The sequence below is a fragment of the Centropristis striata genome, chromosome 19 (assembly GCF_030273125.1).
Source record: "Centropristis striata isolate RG_2023a ecotype Rhode Island chromosome 19, C.striata_1.0, whole genome shotgun sequence".
Lineage (NCBI taxonomy): Eukaryota > Metazoa > Chordata > Actinopteri > Perciformes > Serranidae > Centropristis > Centropristis striata.
In genome coordinates, this window is record NC_081535.1 from 20,047,493 (window position 1) to 20,071,084 (window position 23,592).

Genomic DNA, 23,592 nt, shown 5'->3' on the forward strand with positions numbered 1-23,592 from the left:
TAAAATAGCAGACCTTGCTTGCTTGCTGGCTCATGTCAATGGTGACTGTGGTGTTTCAGACCCACACAAGTCCAAAGAATACGTTCACAAGACTCAAGGCCACAAAACCACAACCTCATTTGGGCATGGAGCAGAAGTGGAGAAAGAAAAAGCTGAAAGGAAAGGTATATCTTTTAAATGTAGTGGTGGCAATCTTGACATAAAATATACCTCATATTTTTGCTTTTTATGTCAGTGATGATTGCGGTGTGTTAGTCTCCCACAAGTCTGAGGGACATGCACATGAGATTCATGGCCACAAATCCTTGTCTGAGCATGGGGAGGAAAGGGAGGAGGTGCATAATGAAAGAAAAGCTGAAACAACAGGTATTGTTTTGCATGTAGTGTTAGCAACCACACTGTAGTTTGCCTGTAGTGTTGGAAATGCGCAGTAGAAGGGCTAAACTTTCACATCAAGCAAAACTAAATGTAGATAGTGTGATTGTTAAGGTTACTGAGAAAAAACAAATGAAATTAACCTCATAAGTTTTTGTTCTTTGTTATGTCAATGATGATTGTGGTGTTTCAGTCTCACAGAAGTCTGAGGGACACGTATATGAGACTCATGGCCACAAAACAACCTCATCTGGACATGGAGAAGGTATCTTTGTTATATGTATTGTAGTTGTTTTAGCTAACTGATAGAGGAGTAAATATGAAGCATAATTTTGACTGTTTTTGGCCACTGGAGAATGAAAACAACAATCAAAATGTGTCTCTCTGTCAGTGAACTCAAGGGATACTGATATATCTTACTTTGGAATTGAATGATGCAAAAACAAGAAAAATCTAACTTAAATGGAAAGAGTATGTCCTTTGATTTTCCCCAACAACGGTTGATCTGATCACATTGTGTATTGTAGAAGGGACCCCTATTAACTGTTACAACCTGCACTCAGCCCATTCTGAACAGCCACGTTTTCAACAGGCACTGCATGTTTAAAAGATGGATATGGTTTATTGGTTGTTTAGGTTGTAAAGAAGGCAGCCTGTAAAACTTACATCATAAGATGATGTGTTTGGTATTTCAACCAAAATATGGTTTTTCAGTTTCCCACACATCTGATGGACATGGACATGTGACTCATGGCCCCACTCAAGAGACTCATGGCCACATACAAGAGACTCATGGCCACGCTCAAAAGACACATGGCTACAGTCAAGAGAGTCATGGCCACGCTCAAGAGACTCATGGCCACATACAAGAGACTCATGGCCATGGTCAAGAGACCCAAAGCCACACACAAGAGACTCATAGCCACGCTCAAAAGACATATGGCCACGTACAAGAGAGTCATGGCCACACTCAAGAGACTCATGGCCAGGTACAAAAGACTCATGGCTATGCACAAGAGACTCATGGCCACACTCAAAACACTCATGGCCATGCACAAGAGAGTCATGGCCACGCACAAGAGATTCATGGCCATGCACAAGAGAGTCATGGCCACACTCAAAATACTCATGGCCATGCACAAGAGAGTCATGGCCACACTCAAAATACTCATGGCCACGCACAAGAGACTCATGGCCATGCACAAGAGACTCATGGCCACACACAAGAGACTCATGGCCATGCACAAGCGACTCATGGCCACACACAAGAGACTCATGGCCAAAGACAAGAGACTCATGGCCATGCACAAGAGAGTCATGGCCACACTCAAAATACTCATGGCCATGCACAAGAGACTCATGGACACACACAAGAGACTCATGGCCACGCAGAAGGGACTCATGGCCATGCACAAGAGACTCATGGCCAAAGTCAAGAGACTCATGGCCATGCACAAGAGACTCATGGCCACACTCAAAATACTTATGGCCATGCTCGGGAGACTCATGGCCACGTACAAGAGACTCATGGCCATGCTAAAGAGACTCATGGCCACACTCAAAATACTCATGGTCACGCACAAGAGACTCATGGCCATGATAAAGAGACTCATGGCCATGCACAAGAGACTCATGGCCACACACAAAATACTCATGGTCACGCTAAAAAGACTCATGGCCACGCACAAGAGACTCCTGGCCACACACAAAGTACTCATGGTCACGCCAAAGAGACTCATGGACATGCACAAGAGGCTCACAGCCATGTACGTGATACACATGGCCACACACAAGAGACTCATGGCCACACTAAAGAGACTCATGGCCACGCTCAAGAGACTCATGGCCACGTACAAGAGAATCAAGGCTATGCTCAAAAGACACATGGGCATGCTAAAGAGACACATGAACACGCTAAAGAGACTCATAGCCATGTTCAAGAAACTCATGGCCACGCTCATAATACACATGGCCATGCACAAGAGACTCACAGCCACAAAACTACTACCTCACATGAGCATGTTCAGAAAAGGGAGCAGCATACAGGTATATCCTTTTATGTAATTATTGCTAGCAGTGGCTAACTGTAGTTAAACTGTAATGGAGTAAATGCTAGTATGTAGTAGAAAAAACTTTTACCACAAGAAAATTAGACAGCAGAAATGTATCAAGGTTTTTGCTTGCAATGTCAATGAAAATGTTGTGTGTCAGTCTCCCACAAGGCTGAGGGTCACGCACATGAGACTCATGGCCACAAAACTTCATCTGGACATGGAGAAGGTATCTCTTAAATGTAGTGGTAGCAATGTTCTTATAATTTTGTATTTTGTAGTGCAGCTGTAGTGATGGAAACAATTAGTAAATAAACTTTCACCACAAGTTCAACTTTGAAACTTGCTCCCTGAAAACTAGAAACTGCAAAATTGTTTTTGATTGCTATGTCAATGACGATTGTAATGTTTCAGTTTCCCACAAGTTCGAGGGATATGTACATGCGACACATGGCCACAAAACAACAACTTCATCCAGGCACGGGGAAGGTATTGCTTTTGTATATACAGATGTAGATTTAGATGCTGTCTATCTATGGTGCATTAAATGTATCAGTTTCCATACAAGCTATATCCGCTACCAATAGCAGAAATGTATCTAAATTCATGCATGTGCATCTTTTAAGCTTCATAAACTAGAGTAAAATCTTATTTTTGCATCAACATTAGCAACATATTTTTATCCAAGCTAAGAGCAACATGAAGAACATATGGGAAGAACCAAGTAAAAGAAAAACACAAATAGACACTACTTCATTATTTAGATTGCTAAGAAAAAAACATAGAAACTTTCTTATATGATGTTTTTGATTGATGTGGTGTGACAGTCTCCCATCATTTGGGGGGACACGGACATTGGACTCATGCCCACAAAACAGCCACCTCATCTAGGCACCATGGAGGTATCTCTTCTATATGTAGAGATAGCGACATTGTTGTAGATTTACAGTAGGTATATACAGTACAATTTGTGGTGCAGTGAATATAGGTGCAGTAGATAAACTCTCACCCTGTGTTAAACCTGGCAGCTCATTGTGAAAAACAGAAATTGCAAACAACAAATGCATCTAAATTTATCTACAACTATGATAGCTTGTCAGTCAACATGCGCTATAAGGCATATTTGGTACCTACTGTGGTGCCACATTTTTTTTTGATGAGACAATGACTAACACCTATAGTGAAAGAAGTGAGAGAAAAAACAGACAGTAGGATAAAGAGTGAAGAAATGGATACACTATAAAAGGAAAATGGATTTGACATTGAAAATGCTCTTGAAATAAACACAATGTTGTTGTTAATCTTCATGTCTTGTCTTATCAACTGAATATAGATTGTAACAGCATTTGGATGATACGTTTAAAATCATTTTTAAAAATGCATTTAATGTTTTAAATACCCCCAAGCATCTAACCTCATTTATTTTGTCAGTTACTTTGTGTGCAATTAGGATCTATATTAGCAAACGTTTCTCACAAATCATTGGATGTTGTTGTCTTGCAGTAGTCGTTGTACATTCCAGTTTGGTAAAATAGCCTGAGATAATCTGTGCTACGTCAATACAGATTGATTTGCAAGTTGTTTGTGCTTTGTAGTGCACCACAGCCATGAGTGGGAAAGGAGACATGGGACCCCAAAACACACTTTTGGGAAAGAGGATGAAGAAAGAGAAGAGAGTGAAAGACATAAACGGAAAGGTAGCATTCGATCATGTGTTAGAATCGCACAGTGATTCATAACTGGTTGCACAATGGGACCCAAATGTATCATGATGAGGTTAAAAGGTGACACAGTACTGCATTTATAGCTCTATTAAATGTGGTCATTTGAGCCCACAGCTGATCATCATTTTAATGGTATAATCTTTAAACTGACATTTTTTATTCATCCTATTCACCTTAGGTTGCATATAGGTCCATGTGCTTTTTCTAAAAAATACTTTGATTTTAGTCTTATCCACTTGAAGTATCCTCAAGACAAACCATGCTGAACAGGTTCCAATTTCAGTTTTAGCTGCCTCTGCAAACGAGTCAGGTCATGGTTTATATCCAAGTCTACCCAAACTCATATAATATATGCTGTGAAGACTGTAAAGGTATTTTAATAAATGGTATTAAATGTGTTTTTGTGAGATGTGGATGCTTCACACACATCTTCAACTCAGCAGCACACAAAATCTATACAACTGCAACAGATTCAAGCTGCACATCCAAGATTAGATCAACAATTTATTCATTCATTATACTTAACCACTTATCCGAACTCAGGGCGCAAGGAGCTGGAGCCAATTCCAGCTGACATTGGGCGAGTGGCGGGGTACACCCTGGACAGGTCGCCATACTATTGCATGGCTGACAAATAGAGACTCTCATTGACACCTATGGACAATTTAGTGTCACCAATTAAACCTAAGCTGCACTGTGGGAGGAGAGAACCCAACATGCAATATCCACACAGAAGAGCCACACCTGCAACCCTCTTGCTGTGAGGCAAGGCCACCATGTAGCCTACCACCAATTCAGTATCCAAATGTGAAATATGATCACAATCTCCCCTTCTGTCCCTGACTTATGGGGATGAAAAATAGCCAAAAAGGGTTGGCGGTTTTTTCAGAATATTAGGTTTGACCTATGACATTTTGGATTTGTGTGAAAATTTGTCATAATTTGTGTATGATTTCTTGAGTTATGGCCAAAAATGTGTCATGTGATGTCACAGTAGCCTTGACCTTTGACTACCAAAATCTAATCAGTTCATCCTTAATTCCAAGTTAATATTTGTGCCAAATTACAAGAAAAGTTCCCTAAATGTGTTCCTGATATGAATGGGAAGGATGGATTGAGTGACGGTCGGGCAAACATATTTCCTTCAGTCACGGCTGAGAGGAGCACTTTTAGGACTTCTCATGGATACTGCCAAAAAAGTTGAGATTGAGAGTTCATTCTTGACCTTGGAAACCACAAACTCATATAACATGATCTTCTTCTTGGAAGATCGTGTGATATGAGCGTTTGTGGTTTCCGATCAAAAGCTCCAGCACAGCTACTTATCTCACCGCAAGGTCCATTGTGGTGAGTTTCCAAGGTCACGAAGGAACTTTCAGTTAATCATTTTGGGAATAAACAACATATGGACTCATACAAAACTAACCCTTTTAATCAATAAATATGAAGTGTGTGTCGGTGTGGGGTCCTGTCCTCTGCCTTTATTTTTCATTTATTTTCATTTTGCGGTGTTCAGTATGTTTCTGGGTTTTAACCCTTTTGCCACAAATCCAATGAAATAGCAGACAGTGCAAAAAACCCACTAATTTAGTGAGTCAAAACACCAAGCGCACAAATCTTGTTCTAAAGCGAGAGGAGTTTGCTTTCATTCACAGAACCAGGAGGAGCCCCAAAGTTCGAATATTGTGCAACAATTCCTGTTTAGTAATCCACGTCAGTTTCCTGTCCACTCCATATATTTAAAATTGTCAGATATTAAGCTGTCCGATCAGATTTTACTTGAGAACTCTGAGTCTGCAGCACTACACTTGCCCCTGCACCCAGACTCTCAAAACTTCTTGAGAATGACTTTTGGGTTTTGTCCAACCAGTTAAGAAACACTGCACTAGGTGAAGATTATGTCAGCTTTATAGAACAAAGCAACCCGCTTCTTTCAAGGTAGAATCTAGTGGGAATCCCATCCACCTAATCGACCTTTCAGTAGTACTGATGCTATGACCTATACCTGCTCCCGCTCTGAAGGTATAGCGCTGTAGACGACGGTAGCACAGTGAACAACGTAAAGATAACTCTCCTTCATCCTTTAAGGGCTTCTGAAACTCTTGATCTCAGGAGAGCCCCAGGCCAAACAGTTGTTTGGGATCATATACGATGATTTCAGAGGTAAGAGACCAACACGTGCAGCACCTGGTCTGCAGATACAGACAGGAGACTTGCTTAGTTAAAACTTCTGGATTCTTTGGTTCAGATCAGTGGATTTGTAAAGTTTTTTTGTCATTTGAATCAAGCTGAAAATCTGTGGAAAAATCTCTTTCATTGCATGCCTTATGTATTTCATTCTGTTCATTCTTTCCTCATGCAACTCCCTCTTGGTTTTGTTTGCTTTATGTGCATGATCAAGGTAAGTATTTCATATTAAACCATCAAACAGTTGCCGACACCGACATCCCTGTTTATTGATTTTAGAAAGGATGCTTGTTAGCAAAATATACCATTATTCCTTCAACCTCACAGACTCTTTTGAAGCAGGCAGCCCTCTTACTTTCTCTCAATGCAACTGTCTCTCACCGTTAACAATTCACAATTGATAAACACCAATAAAGCAGCATCTTGACTCGTAACGTTAATTTGTGGAACAATGTCCCATTGCCTCTCTAGTCTGTGGAGTAATTGGCCATTTATATTTAATTAGGCAGTTCTTCCCCCACCGCTAGCATGGTTTCCTCAGTGCTGAGAGAGGCACTTTATGGCGCTGCTCGAGCTGGCTTCCTTTTAAACCAGCTCATTAATATTTCAGCTGGCATCATCAACCAAACAATAATAAAATAATAATGTGACGGCTGATTAAACAGCTAAACTCCGACTTTTTAATGTGCATTTAAATGTGTATTTGCATAAACATGCCTGGTAAACGCCTCTTTAGAGGACAGTGATGCCTTGCAGCACACTATTGCAGCCAACTTCTAAAGCTTAATAAAACCTTAATTAGGTACCAGCCTCAGCCAAGATAATCGCAGCGAGAATGTAGAGCAACACTTGCTGCACCCCTCTGCACAATGCAGATCCTACGGTAAATGATATCAGGCTTTCATTTCTCCCTCTGTGGGAAAATTACACAAAAGGTCTTACACCATTCTCCACAGCATCTTTTTTAAGCTTTGGTTTTAGGGTGTGAAATGTGGAAGAAGTCTTAATTTATCAAGCGTACAAGCATGTAGAGTAAAACCTGCAATCAATTCATGAATTACAAAGAGAAAATTTAATTAAGAGCTCTGATTGTGCAGCGCTTTATGAAAGGGAATTTAAGACTGTGGAAATTAAGAACAAACAGTGAGAAGAGAGGAGAGGCAGTGCAGGTTTTCTGCGAGGTTAAGTGGTGTCAGACCGATTTCATGGTGTCAGGTGCAGCTTGAAACACCCACTGCACTCACCCCAAACTCCCTTGGTTATGATTCTGTAGCTTATAATCTACTCATCCGGTAATGCAATTAAATTCCCAGACACAATTAACATGCCTGTACTCACACTCCTGCACACGTATACACAAACAGCCGTGCACGCACACACAGGATAGTGGAATTCCCATCAGTAATCAGTGCAGCCCAGTGAAGCAGACTCAGCAAACCTGTGAGTGTAGTAATGGAGAGGGAGTGGTCTGTCTTTATTGAACCAATATAGAGTCAGAAAGGCAAGTCATAAAACACACTCAGAGTCATTCATTTGTTCGCTGACGTCTAAAACTAAAACCGTCAGACATATCTGTTAGTGCAAGTGCATTCATCATTTCCTGCTGTCACTGAGGAATCCCGTGAGGATGCTTAAAAAGATACTGCCCTGTCCCGAGTATTGACTTAAAATATATGTCTCTTTTCTTGCAGACTGTGAGTGTTACGGTCACTCCAACCGCTGCAGCTACATCGACTACCTGAACATCGTCACATGCGTCAGCTGCAAGCACAACACCAGGGGCCAGAACTGCCAACACTGCAGACTGGGATACTTCCGCAACGCCTCTGCTGAACTGGATGATGAGAGCGTCTGCATCGGTCAGTCTGCAGGGAGTGCATGGAGGGGGACGCTGTGTGTGTGTGTCAGTATAGTGGTGTGTTGTGTGTGAGTGACAGAAAGATGCTGTGCTGCTTATATAATTTAAGCTACTAAGGTGATAACTACTAAGGTGATAGCTGCTTTCTTGACACTTAAACACTACATTTTGTTGTCTTAGCTCCATAAAATATAATTTGAATAGAAACACTAACTGATACTAAAGCTCTGTCAGATTCAACTTGAGTGTGTTTGCCCAGCTGAATAGTGAAGAAATTTGACATCACTTTGGTTACACTCTGCAACTTTTCTTCAATTTCAATTTACTCTCACTGCTCTCAAAAGCATACTTTCTAGATGCAGCAGGCAGATGTTTTCAGCTAAAAAATGATCTAAAAATACACTTTACACAAAGTGCCCAACTCCATTACTTCAGTCAAAGTATAAATACTTTTCGTCAAATATTACTGCAATACAAGTAAAAGTCATTCAGTCCAATTTTTACTTGGGTTTAAATACAAGATTACCTGCTCTATGAAGTACATTTTATTTTTAATATCAATGCATTGTTGTATTGTTTCCACAGTGCATTTGCACAACATAATAACCACAAAACTACTGAGTGTACTGAGTTGCATGTAGAACCTCTAGTATTTACTCACAAAGGTTTAATTGCACTTTCTTACAGTGAGTTAGGGTCTTCTTGCTTTTGCCTGCTTCACTCTACTCCACTGCAGTTTGCTGACTTTACTTTGTGCATGTGGAAGAGCTCAGCCCCGACACAAAGCGAGATGAAAAATTAGACCAAAATGTGAAAAAAAAAAAAAAAAGTATCAATAAAACGACCAGTAATGACAAATTACTATTAATACAAATTATGGCCTATCAAATTTGAGAAAAGAACAGAAAATTAATCAGAAACAAAACAAACATTCACAACTTATTTCGGTTAGAATGACTAATTTAAAACATTTTTCGGTTGCATGAAGCAAATTTAACATAGCTCAAGCTCAGTTACCATCACAAATCATATTGGAAATCTGGTTGAATTTGCTTTATGGAACTGAATCAACTCAAATGAGTCAGACTCACTAAAATAAGCCTGGCTTATTTGGAAAAAAAACTGTTCTGCCAATAACTTTCTGTTGTTAAGAAAGTTATTGTTACTGTTGCAAACCTCCCTTAAGGCTCAAAGGCAACACTTAAATGTTATTTCAAATCTAGAAATAATGTAGAATGCAGAGGCAAAACATTAAAAATCTTAACTGTTCTAAACTAATATTTTCTGATTGTACTGTAGACAACAAAATATATCTTATATCTTAATGGAGACTGATCTACACTGTTTGCTTTCAAAGAGTGTGTACTCTTTTTAAACTTGGCCTTATTAAGGGCATGTCCTAATAAGAGGTCACTCCGTTTGCATCGCTGTGGAGCGAAAATCTGGTGATAATTTGGATCCATCTGTAGGTGGACTGCAGGGGGTTGGAGGGTGAATTCGTGGCGCACACAGGGCCAGGCCTTGGAGTCAGCACAAATAAGGCCCCATTAGCTCATCTGCCAGCACATTGGCACGCAGAGCATGGCAACAGAAATCAGTTCACACCGAGCATCTCTAGAGCAAAAGACCATGCCCTCCTAATGGATTTGCACACACATTTTACACAGATATGCATTCTCTCCCAGCGGCTCACATACAATCCCAACATTAATGCACATGACCCACTAACACAGGGATAACCACATCGCTTCAGTTATGTAATCTGTTTCGCTTTTATGATTTTTTTATAAAACATTTTATTATAAATTTGCTAATTTGATTGAAAGAATCATGAGAGAAACTCTGCTTCATCATCAACTGACTGATAGATTCAATGCAAATATGTCAGCTCTGCAGTTTTTTATATCAGTCAGCTTCTATAAATACATGTATTTGTGAAGATAATTACTTGCAGAAATAAAAGTAATTTATTTACAAAAAACACATCTAAAGAGAAATTCAATGTCATCTTGTGCAGAAGAGGTAAATCTGTCTCAGACTGATTTGACATGAATCTCAGTAAGTTGTTATCATTTCAATACAACAAAAGTTATTATGATAGGTAAGCAGGGAGAGTTTAGAGTCTTTGTGAGAGTTTCTGGTGTTTTATAGGCCATTTGAATCCTAAGAATTTCAACAGACGGAACCTAAGTTTGTTTAATTATGCAGCAAAACAAAAAGACGTCTGCGTCTTCCTCAAAATACCACAATGTTCCCCACACTGATTCCACCTGCCTTTGAAAGAAGATATTCTGTGATCAAAAGAACTTGCAGTTCTATTTAGAAGGGATTAGTTTTCCAAACAACATCTGATATATACAGTACTTTCTGACGTAAGACAGCTGCCATTTCATTTTCCTGTTTAGGAGTGAGAGAAGTCGCTTTAGTCTCTCCTCAGTATGGTGGGTTGGATGATTTGTGGTGATTTTAGGAAATTAATGCAAAACGTTAACCTCTTAGAGACCTCAGGACGGTTTGTTTAGTGTCTGTTAAGGATGCTCTGTTATGGAAAAAATCATAATCAAATTCCTCATTGACTATGGAAACATCATGCTTTATTCACTTTAAATATGAATAAAAGTTCATGAGTCATATAATAAACAATATAAAAATACAAATAAAATACATTTTTAGAACTGAGAAATAAATAAAAAATAACGCACACACACACACACACACAGTGATAAAAAAAAAAAAACATTATAAAAATAAATTTGCAGTTTACAGTTACAATACAGTCAACATTTTTAAGTCAGTCCAAAACTGGACCAAGGTGCCCTGCTGTTAAAGATGAGGTGCACTGAATTTATTTACATTTACATTTAGTCATTTAGCAGCTTTTATCCAAAGCGACTTGCAGGAAGAATAAAAGCAAACGATCAAGGTATAGTGCAGTAAGAGCCATTAGTGCAGCAATAAGTGCTAGTGACAATTCTTTAAGGAGTAGAATTGTCATGTGGTGCTAGGAGAGAAGATGCTCTATGGAGAGCTGGGTCTTCAGGAGTTTTTTTTAAAGGTAGAGAGGGACGCCCCTGCTCTGGTAGGAACTGGTAGTGGTTCCACCAACGGGCAACAAGAAATGCAAAGAGTTTGGATTGCCTTGGACCAACGGGTGGCAGAGCTAGGCACCATTCATTGGAAGAGTGCAATGGTCATGAGGTAGCATATGCCTGAATCAGGGCATTCAGGTAGGTAGGAGCAGTACCAGAGACAACTTTGTAGGCGAGCATTAGAGATTTGAATTTGATGATTTGAATTTAATTTATAACTAAAGATGCCTAATAACTGTTTAATCTCGATTATCATGTTTTTATAACATGCTAAATCAAATATGCTTTAAATCATAGTAGTTTTTAGTTCAGAAAACATTACATGCATCACATTATCTGTGAGTTTAATATAAAACTGCTGCATATGGCTTTTGCAGCTGAATTTTCACCAAGACGTTTCATGGTGGGCATATCATAAAAACAATTCTGGCTGAAAAGAGCCTAAATTTCAGGTCTGAATCTCTGCAGCATCTTGGGATGTGTCTGTACTTTGGAGAAACTCCACCTTACATGCAGAGTACTGCAGCTCTAAAAGGCATCAATACCAAAGACAAATCTGTGGTCTGAATACAAATGCGCACATTTGTGGCTGAACTTAATTCAACTCTCGGTCAAATCCCATTTCTAATTCTAATTCCTAAATGAGTTCTTCTCTTTTTCCTCTCTTTTTCAGAGTGTAACTGCAACCAGATGGGATCCGTTCATGACCGGTGTAACGGTACGGGCTCCTGCCAGTGTAAAGATGGTGCCACGGGGGCCAAGTGTGACGACTGTCTGCCAGGATACTACTGGAAACAAGGCTGTTATCGTGAGTATTAGGAGGCTGATTGTTGGTTGGTTCAGGGCGGTCCAGAATAACATATGTTGAGCTGCAGAGTAGGGTTGTCAGTAATCAACAGTGAATGTTTTAAAAAATCACTTCATCTGCAGATGGAGGGTTGGAGGGCTCCATGCAGCGTACGCTATGGTTGAATTTCAGTCAGCCTGCGCATTTTTTTTACAATAGAGCAGCTAATATTGGTAGTGAGAAAGACACGTTAGCAAACTGCAGATTAAGACTGATACAATACCAATTTTAGAGGGGAAAAGTAGTCAACCAACACTGTTAATGATAACAGAGAATAAAGAATAGAAACAGAGAATAAAGAATAGAAATAAAATAAATATCAGTACTATATGTTCAGTATCAATCAATTGCTGATCATTTAAATAATGAATAAATAAATAAATAGCTAAACCATTTCTAATACTAACAGTATATTACCCAATGCATCGCTTTTAAGTGTAAAAAATTATGTGTCAAATAATAATGACAAAATTCAAATGGGTGCATTTCGGACAAAATATATGCCGATACAATAAAATCGGCCAAAAATAACGATCAACTAACATGTCGTGCTCTTGTCGTCACTGCACCTTTCTCACTGCATTACACCTGTGTGTGTGTGTGTGTGTGTGTGTGCAAAACCCTGCCTTGACACACAGATCAAAGGAGAGGAGAGAAACTGCCTGGAAAGTGCAGTTATACTCTTACACTGATCTGAAATGCACATCAACACATTTCTTTCACTTTAAGGTGAAAAAGAACAAAATTCAAATATCCAAATCCCAAAATTAAAAAAACAATTCCTATTAACATCCCAATAGTGGAGTATTCTGATCCAGCCCTCGTGAGTTCATGACTAAATATCCAGGAAAAAACAAAACAAATGCTGTAGCCTTCCAGGACCTTTGTGAGTGCACTGTGCCACTTACTGGTAGCTTGTGCATCTCCCAATGTTTTCTTTGCTCCCGGGGGAATAGATCATGTAGCTCATTAGCAGCATCAGCTGCTCCTTTAATTGATGACCCTGTCACTCCTTAACCCCATTACAGGGAATCGCCTTCCTCCACCATCCAGTGAGGGGCCTCAGTCTCACAGAGACCCTCCCTATCCACACACACACACACACACACACACACACACACACACACACACACACTAAACCTCCACAGGCATGCATCCTGTTTGAACGTGGGTTTATTTTTTACGATATGCGACATATTGTAGTAAATAACAGAACAGTATGTTTTGACATCTCACTCCAGATCCAAAGCAGCAGAGCCAATTATCTTTGGTGTAATAAAACATGTTAGCTCATGTAATTATTTCCTGTCATGAAAGCCTGATCCTCTCGGTTTTCTCTCAGTACATTTTTAGGTCAAGCATCTTGTGCAGTAACTCTGTGCTTTTCCTAATGCCTTTTATAGCATTTTAATGATGCTATTTGTTCCTCCAATCATTGCTTTGCAAATATCACACATGCAGTGTGTTTTCTGTTGGGTTTGAGACAATGATTTTTACTTGACCCTGAGAAAGTGCAGTTGCGAGAAAAGCCTACAGAGAAAAGGGCTGCAAAAACAAAAAAGGCAGGTGTTACCTGTTGTTGTCCCTGAGGCAAAGACTGGAGAATTTATCTTGCCTCTTTCCTTCCTCCTGCTTTCTTTTCTACTTTGTTCTTTTCTGCCCTGAATTCTTCTCCTCCCCCTGTATCTCTGTTTCCCATCTTGCTTTTTCTAACATTGCCCCTCCTTATCTTCCCTCACCTGTCTTTCTCTTTGCCATACATCTTTCTTTGTGCTCTTTACTCCCCCACTATCCTTTCACCGCCTGTCACTCTGTCACTTTGCGGTGCCCTCTTTATTCCCGACTCCGCTCTCGTATTCTCCTTAACTTTGCAATTCCTTCTCTCCCTCTGCTGCTCTTTCTGTCTGCCTTCGCTCACAGCTAACGTCTGCGATGAGGAGATGCTCCTGTGCCAGAACGGAGGAACATGCTACCAGAGCCAGAAGTGCATCTGTCCTCCAGAGTTTAAAGGGGTACTGTGCCAACACTCCCGCTGCGAGGCGGGCAAGGACTGCAACGCCGCCTCTTCCCTGCACCTTACCACGGCCACCCTGCTGCTCTGCACTCTGCTAGCCCACCTGCTGGCCACGTTAACTCCCCACTGAGCCACGAAAAAAAAACACCCTCAGACCGAGGAGTGTGTGTATATGTGTGTGTACGTGAGGCAAGGGGGTCACCCAGAGTGGGTAGGGGGGCCGCCTCAGTCGTGGACCCGACGGAACACACACACGGCAAGCACTTGCGAAAGCACACACACACACACACTCACACAACACTAACTAGCCCTTTGCAAACACACATATACACACACACACACCTCACAGGACTGTTATGATTCTGAGTGTGTGCTCAGGTGTGAGAAGGACAAATGGAGAAAAAGAGAGGAGCGACCTCAGAGAAAAAAGATGCAGACGAAGGGGGGGGGGGATCATACCAACCACTGTTCCCTTTATTCCTGAGCTGGAGCAATGTGCATCAAACCAAAAAGCATAAAAACACTTAAATCACCACTGTTTCACTTCAAAGGGAATGGCTGTTGTACCCACAAGGACCTTTCTTTTTCTTTTCCTTCTTGGTTGATTTAAAGGATCTCACCTCCATTTGACTGACGGCCAACGTGCGTGTGGTCAGACTCGGTGAGAGTACGCGACACGACGGACGAGTCAGGAGGCGAGGTGCGCGTTTGATCCTGCTGCTGAGGCCTACATAGTATATTAACCAGGTTTCATTTCTTCTCCAAAAGATGAGACTTGATTTTACATTTATTCTATTTCTGCTGCATTCTTTTTTTTAAATTATATCTTCAGTCATTGTATCTAATGTGCCCACTAACAGTCGCTGAGATTATACATATTATATAATATCCAGGGGGTTACAAATTATTAAAAAAATTTAGTCACTATTATGGTTGTTATAGGAATGAGTGATTGTTGCCACACTTAGCGAGATTTAATCTTCACACAGTATTCAGGAAGCAGAATTTAACAGAATTTAACTTATCAGAAGTCTAAAAGAGAGAGAAAAGATATCGACCACGTATCAATATTATATGACATTATTTGAATATTTTTTGTAGAAATTATTTTTGTTTGAAGTTACAATAAATTATAAAAAATGACATTTACAACTATTCCAAATGAGCATTTTATTACACTGAGTGTAAACCTTGCAGTAAATATGACTGTTATTTGCCTTCTTGCTTGTATTTTTTTTCCAAGTGTCCATGATTACATGTTATTAACATCTTTTTTTCCCAGTGGGTTGAAGAAGAAAAAATAGAGCAAGTCATCCATTTACTTTAGAGATGGTGTTGAAGGTTCATAATTACAAACAGACTATTCCAGCAGTCTGTCTGACAATCACAAAGAACTGCTCTCCTGTCAAAACACTATAAATTATTTTATTCTGATTAAAGTTGCAAAGCTTTTATATCTGGAAATGTCACTTGCAGATACAGAACAAGTGAAGGGCTTATTAAAAATATTTTCCATTGTAAAAACTGGGGAAATAAACTGATTCACGGCAGTCATGAGAGGGTCATGTCGCTTCGTTTCCACACAGTTTTGTGACTGTAATCTCAGAAAGTATGCCCTTTAGTGTTGAACACAAGGATGGAAATGGACTGCAGTCGTATAGCGACGACTCGAAAATTTTTACTCTACAGATCATCATTCAACCATTCACATACACACTCATACACTGATGGTTCCACCTTTTACCATCAGTAACATTCACACATCAGTGATGCACCGTTGTCATTTTGACGCACAGATTCATAAAAATTCTAGTCATTTTAATGTTTTTGATTATAAGACATTAATAGCATAATTTATTTTTTTAATGATGAATATAAAGAAAACCTTACAGGCCTACGTCACACAGTTTTAAGGGCACAGAGAGAAAAGATGAACAGAGACAGGAACCGTGCGATCACTTCTTTAATGTCAACACCACAATACCTAAAAATAATAAACAGAAAAGAGGTGAAATGAGCTTGTCAGTCGTCCACTGCACCAATCCCTTTTTTTTTTTACCTTATTCATCAATGCCATCACAATTAATGTTCTTTTAAAGAAACGTTGGACACTCAGCTGTCATGACATTTTGCAATTCCCACTAATAGGGAACGTGAGCTGAGTTCAAACCGTCGGCAGATTAGTTTTACCCTACTGACGAGGTGTTGTTGCAATAGTAATTAGAAAAATATGCATGTCGTGTAGACAGAAGTATCCAAATTGAGACACAATAACTGTATAATTTAGTTTTTGTAGCCTATGCTTACCATATATTTTAGTAATATACAATTTCTCCTAAATTATAAAATTACAGAATTTGAATCTATATAGCTTTGCAACTGAGCTGAATGACATAGCCTGATAGGTGTTACCTTGGTAGGAAATTAGCATTTCCCATAGGAATGAATGAACTTCTGGTTAACTTGTATACCTTCACAGAGCTATGTGGAAACGAGGCATGAGCCCCAATTTCATCATTTTTAACTCTACTTTTCAAGGATGTTCCAGTGGCAGGTAATGTTTAGCAAAAACGTCCTTCCAGTTTGTTTGTTTTCCTGAGCAAAACTACAACATCATCTCACTGAGAGTTGCTCCATTGCTGAGTCAGCCCAGGTACACACAGTGGATGTAGAGATGTGAATGCTGCATTACACCAGGATACAGTGAACATCAAAGATAAAAGCAAAACTAAGCCTGTGAGAAATGACAAGACAGGGATGCTGGTATTACTCGTCTATTTTGTGAGCTGGTGGTAGCTGCTGTATTAGCTATTCTGTGTGTAGGGCTCATCCCCTCTGAGCCTGAATGGTGTCAAGAGCTGATGCTTGGGAGGGAATAGTTTATGAATGTAGAACATTGAGAGATGATGTAAAGGAAGACATTTCATTGCAGATCAAAGGGCAGGTAGTGCTCGTGAGAAAGTGTACTGCAGTGTACTGTATGCATTAATGAGAGAGCGTATTGTCGTGTTTAGACACAGAAGCATCTCACATGTGACCAAAGTGGATTGTGACTCAGTTGTGATGATTTATCCAGTGGTGGAATAAACACACATATCTTTTACTTTAATAAAGGAAGCAAAACAGCAGTGTGTTGCAAGTAAAAGTCATGCATTTAAAGGTTTACTTAAAGGTATACTATGCAGGAATTATTGCCCACTGTTTATAAACACAAAAAACAAAAAACAAAAACATTCACTCTCATTTTGGGGCAAGCTTTGTCCACTTGGTGTTTAACTTCACTATAGATATATGTTTTTTCTGGTTATGTCTTCTATTTTATTGCTTCATTATTAAAGGTTGATTCCCAGAAATGTCCCAAATACAGTAAAATTAAGAAGAAGAAAAAAGAGAAAATAAAAGCAGAGGGCATCGGTTCTGAAGATAAAGACACAAACACACTTCTAGTGGAGCAGAAGTGATAATTCCAAGTTGTTATAATTATTTGTATTATATAAAGTTGAGTCTAAGCATTTTTGTAAGGAAAATCCTGCATAGTATTATTTTAAGTAATTTTAAAAAAGAGAGAGAGGAGGAACGTTTTAAAATCAAGAAGCACCTAAAGTAGCAAAAAATTAAAATATATTTCTGACTAAAATATAATTGGATTATTATAATTATCGATTAGTATTATAATTAACATTAATATTTTAATATGTATGCATCACTTTAATGTTGTTGATGGTGGTAAATATGGCATTCTTTTTAAATACATTTTTATATGCTGCCATTTTTTTCGCCTATAATAATACAACATAATTAATTTGTTTGTATTACTAATCTGAATCCATAAAGTAACTACAGCTGTCAAATAAAAGTAGTGCAGTAACAACTATAACATTCCCCTGAGGAATGTAAAAGTGGAAGTAAAAAAGTATTATTAAATAGAAATACTCAAGTCAAGTGCTTCAAATTAGAACTTGAGTAAAGTACATGAGTAAATGTACTTAGTTACTTTCCACCACTGGATCTATGGCAGGAAATATGGGAGAAGTACATGGACTGGAATAGGGTAATTCATTCATCTAACTCCTAAAATTAGAAGAAAGAGCTCAGCATGCTGAAATGGAAGGGAATAGTTTAATAACTTTGGGAAATGTGCTTTTTTTCCCGCTTTCTTGGAAGAAGCTAGATGAGAAATAAGATATTACTCTCATGTCTGTACAGTAAATATGAAGCTACAGCCTGGAAAGAGGGGAAACAGCCTAAAAATAAATGCACCTACAATAGGCTGGGGTATATGATGCTTGTAAGACAAGGGACAAATTGAAAACAAGTCCATTGTAATTCACTTTACAACAGGATCCACTGACATTGTTTCATTTAATGGCTTCGTGTACAAAATAACCTGTGCTGACGTCTAACAAATTAGGTATGTTCCATTCATACATTGTTAATCAAGGTAAAACCTCGATGCTCATTTTTTTCCATGAATGAAATCTGACAAATGAGACTGGAAGTGCCAAGCGATGCCTCTATTCAAGACAAAACTGTGAATAATTTTATCATTAGGGTTTATTACGGTAATAAATGAATATTCAGATGAACCTACCTAATTAAATTAAAATGGAGCAACGCTGTGCTTTTGCTGCTTTGAGATGAACCCGCAGACATATAAAAAATGAATGAGAGTAAACTCGGAACAACAGAGAGCTCCTCTTTTTTTATTTCACCTCTGAATCGCTGAATAATGAGTGTAAAAGGAGCTAAATCATCTTCCAATTTATGTTTTATGTCTCTGCAGGAAGTGAGTGGGTTTCATAAGTATATTTCACAGCGGTCCGGTACAAGACAAGCTAAACATAAAGACATGGATACAGAAACAGGTACATACTGTCACAGCCATACCATGAACCTAACACGTATCTGATCTGATAAATTGACTTGTAAAGGTATCACCTGCCAACGCTGGTTTGTGTGTGTGTGTGTGTGTGTGTGTGTGAGATCAGAGACGTGGGCGGCTGTGTCGGTTTGTCTTCTGTGTCCTGAATGTAACTCTGAGTTTTGTGAGAAATGTCTCTATTTGTCCTCGTCATCTCTGTACTGTTTTCCCAGCTGCACCCCTGCCTCCTGTTTGGAGTATTTTGGGTTGTGGATTCCACATGGGTCCTTGAGGCTTCCACGTCTTCACTGCCCTAAAATCTCCTTTGTTTTTGAGGGATATGCACATGCCAGTCACCTGGGTCTCTGTCTGCCACTCATACTTTATACAACCCTAACATTTCTTATTCGTGACCTGGTTTTCTCTTCCAGGGTCGTGTGCTTCTCTGGGGTTTCACTGATCTCACATTTCATCATCTTTCGTAAAAACATGTAGGGTTAGAGGTACAGTGAGCCTTTGCTCGACAAATCCCACTGGCAGAGGCCTGACGGAGCAGCTTGTGTGTTTTTAGGAGGGTAACATGGATACGATTTTGCTCAAAAACCATCTAAGGACCTGCTTGGTTTGTGCACCAACATCCCCACATCCAACTAACTCACATGTGTAATTGTCCTTATACATATAAAAAGATGCACCAATACAACTTGTCCTCTCCTTAAAACTAAACTCAAGGTGTCTGTTAACAGTGCTTTTTCCAGCACATAACACAACTTCAGTGTATGAAACTTACTGGGATTATTCTTATGTAATAGCGTTGCACAATTAATCGCAGTGTGGACTATATTGCAATATCCAAACAGCAGGAGGCAGAAAAATTATTTGTAAAAGGCAAAATATGTGTCAAAATATAACTTTGTAGTATTGTGGTGCTGTAAATTGTATTCTACAGGATTAAGAAAAAATTCTTTATTGGTACAAATCCTCACCAAAAATAATATCACATGATCCTTTTAATATATTTTTCACTGAAAATAATAATGCAAAAATTTTAATTCCCTCAAATTTTATGATTCATAAGTTAATTGCAAATAATATTAATTAAAGAAATTACAATTTCATATTTTTTTCAAATCACACAGCCCTATTTTAAGTAACTACTTTATCATAAGTGGAAATGTTGACGCACCATTATTCTTTCGAGAGTTGTGCACATTTTAATTACATTTATCAACATTTTATATGGGATTATAATGCATAAACTTTTTATTAAAAGGTGTCACAATGTCAATTTTAATTGAGGAATTTATCAAAATGAGCATTCAATTTTGGTTAAAGAAATCAAAAGGAGGCTCTGTCGTGAATGTGAAGAAATGTAAATGACAGCTACCAGACAAATAAACCAACGATGTGTCTGCACTTAATAAGGTCAGTGTGGAAACATAAAAGTCACCACCCTAAAGAACAGTATATGAGGCTTGACTTTAAAACACATGGTCAAACTTCTTCAACTAATTGCATTTGAGTTCAGACAACTTTTGCCAAACAAAACAGCTATGTTTTTCCCATGTTTATCATACATACATCTCTAAACATTCCACTGATTTTAACATTCAGGTTTTTGTTGCAGCAGGTGACCCTGCTGTCCCGGACCTCATCTATAGTTCACACCTCAATTCTGCAGGCAAAATCACAACTGCCAGCAAGAATAAACATCATTACTGACAGATTGTAAATGTTTTCAGGTGCCTGTTTCCAATGAAATATCTACTTCTTTTGGGAATGTTCATATATGTAATAATGCACGATCAAACTCCTGCTCTCAAGACTATTTGTAGTGACAATGTCAAATCTGATCTCCTGTGGCTGAGACTCAACAACGGCTGGTTAGTTACAATAGTGCTGTGACTACTGCTCTGTGTGCCAATCCTGCTCAGATAATCCACTGACACTTCAACTTCAACGCCTTTTGAAAAAGTCAGTGAATATAAGACAGAAGGAGCAAAATGCTTGTGCTGTATGAAGAGCAAAATATTCAGCATCCAGTCAGACATCAAACTAAATATATAAACACAGTTTAATAAACAAACTCCTGAAGGTTTTTGAAATATTAATTATACATTTCTTTAAAAAAAATATTTTAAGAGAGAACAGATTTTATACTACCTAAAAAATTGAGCAGACACTCTTATCCAAAGCGCAGACATCTGAGAGTTCATACAACACAAGTAAGGATCTAGACAGAAGATTACAATGTGAGTAAATGCCATGAGGTTAAGTTTGGATCCGATAGGACACAGGTACGAATAGCCAGTGCAAAGACTGCATAGAAGAAGATTGTCCTCATCATCATCAATGGCCCTCATTTATCAAACGAGCATACAACAGAAAGTGAGCGTAAAGTAGGCGCGCGATTATTTCTACGCAAGGCTCAGCATTTATCAAACTGGACGTGAGTGGAGGGTACGATCAGATCTCACGTCTGGTCTCAACTCGTGTATGCAAATTTGAGTCAGTGTGAAGTCCACAAGTCTGAGTTGGAGAATTGATCTTAGATTATTGTATCGATGCATGGATCGGATAAAACTCTTTTTTTTTTTTTTTTTTTTTTTTTTTAAATGGTGACAAAGCAAAGCATGTTAAGGCTACATCATTTATCATTAAAAGATCATTTAAAATAAATACACCCTGCGACCATGAAATTCTTAAATCAGAATACTAGCCGAGGTAATTAAATGTTGTTGTCTTTTGCAATTAAATGTTAACCGGCGTCCACCAGCGATTCTGTCCGAATAGAAACATTTCTAATCAGCGCTGGGACATAACTCTTAGTAAACGTAAAGAGGTGAATTATATCTCTCCATCATAATAATAACAACAATATTTGGATATTATACAGGCTATTAGGCTTTAAATATCACAGTTAGGGGTGCACCGATTGCAATTTTCTGGCCGATCACCGATTTTTAAAAAGCCTGACCTGCCAATTCCGATTTTGGCCGATACCGATTTTTTTTATAACTCACAGCATACACCTTCAATGTTTGAATCTTATTATATTGAAAAACAATAACACAGCAGTATTTTTCTTTAACAAATAAAGGAAATCGCAATGCCTGAGGTAGTTAATAAAATATTGAACTTAAAATAAATAGCAACAATTTACAGGACAAACTAACAAAAGAACTGCAACCATAAATAAAGTGGTTTTTGTTCTGTACAACATACAGACAACTAGGGAGGGCATCGATTTTCGAATATTAGAATAGTTATTAAATCATAAAAAATCGAACAGTTCATCATATCTGGAAGAAAAAAAAGTTGTATTACTACACGGGGGCAGCGTAACATTTGATGATACAGTGTGGCGGCTAGATGCCAAGCTGTAGAAGAAGAAACAGATGTAGAAGAAGAAACAAACAGGGGAGAGGGTTTTCCACGGCAGTCTATGGGCGGGATAAACAGAGATCGCTAAGTGAACACCTGCGCAGCAGCACATACACACTGTACTGCGACAGAGCTAACTGTAGCTAACTGCCGCTAACAGCGGCTCTTCTTAACGAGCCGGCCTCCGTCTCATTAGCAGCTCGTTAAGAAGAGTAAGAAGGAGTCGCTGGATTTGTCTCCAGTCGCTTTCTTGAAAAATAGTTGCTAAGGGGGGGTCTGAAAAGTTGCTGAATTTAGCAACAAAGTTGGGAGCACTGCTTCGCCAGTGGGGGGGTTATTATCTAGGTAGATAAGATCGGTAGATAAGATCGGTTTGACGTAAAGGAATCGGCCGATCGCCGATCCCGCAAAATTAAGGAAATCGGCGCCGATCGATCAGTGCACCCCTAATCACAATGTATAAATGAAATGGGCTATTCAAACCTTGCCTGGAGTTGAATGATCCACTGCTACTCTGCTGACAGCACCACTGATTTCTTTCCTTTTCCCTTGTTTTATGCTGCCAAACAAAACCAGTTTGTTGTGTTGCACCTGTTCGATGTCAGCGTTTCACTTTCTGCCTCTGAGAAGGCATGGAATTAAAACTTACTTTAAAACATTGTTTACCTCCTTCAACCAAAAAGCTGTGAAAGCTGTGGTCCAAATGTAAAATATTACATCATCTGAACTTGTTTGAGTATATTACTATAAGTACTTTTATTTCATAAACCTCTGTTGCTGCGTATTTCTGTAATATGTCTATATTGCTCCTGTTGTTATTTGTAATGGTGTACTTTGCGCCCTTTGGTGTAGTAAACTATCGAGTCAAGCCATCTGAATCGGGTATATATTAGGGCGTGGAATTCAAATTACGCTTGTTTCGAGCCGCCACATTTATCAAGATGATCAGATGGAGTTTGGTAACTCGTTCCACCACGGGGTACTGCAGAAGAGAAAAGTCTAGCGAGTGACTTAGGACCCTATAGTAGTTGAAGAGCCAGATAGCTCGATTGGAAGAGCTTAATGAGTGGAGGGGGTGTGGACCTGAATTGAGTTTAGGTAAACAGGAGCGGTTTTAGTTGCTATTTTGTTACCAGATTCATTCTGGATCATCTGCAGAGGCTTGAATGTGCATGCAGGGAGTTGCAGAAGTTAATGTATCA

The 23,592-nt window shown here is 39.0% G+C and overlaps 2 protein-coding genes and 1 long non-coding RNA gene across 3 annotated transcripts in view; 2 read left to right on the forward strand and 1 right to left on the reverse strand.

Moving 5' to 3' along the window:
- The window catches only part of ntng2b (netrin g2b), a 78,348-nt gene extending 63,060 nt beyond the window's left edge, over positions 1-15,288 (forward strand). Inside the window, 3 exon segments of the mRNA XM_059357809.1 lie at positions 8,029-8,196; positions 11,958-12,092; positions 14,052-15,288. Coding sequence (XP_059213792.1) covers positions 8,029-8,196; positions 11,958-12,092; positions 14,052-14,275 — 527 coding nt within the window. The 3' untranslated portion in view covers positions 14,276-15,288.
- The window catches only part of LOC131992287 (uncharacterized), a 119,115-nt gene that overhangs the window by 88,584 nt on the left and 6,939 nt on the right, over positions 1-23,592 (reverse strand). The window lies entirely within an intron of this gene.
- On the forward strand, positions 403-4,060 carry LOC131992286 (uncharacterized). Its single transcript, XM_059357810.1, has 2 exons — positions 403-2,915; positions 4,022-4,060. Exon 1 carries the CDS (start codon positions 1,126-1,128, stop codon positions 2,437-2,439), a length of 1,314 nt encoding a protein of 437 aa, XP_059213793.1. The 5' UTR covers positions 403-1,125; the 3' UTR covers positions 2,440-2,915; positions 4,022-4,060.

Bases quoted from the DNA above. Each gene is read 5' to 3' on its own strand.
- LOC131992286 (XM_059357810.1), top strand. From the start codon at position 1,126: ATGGCCCCACTCAAGAGACTCATGGCCACATACAAGAGACTCATGGCC.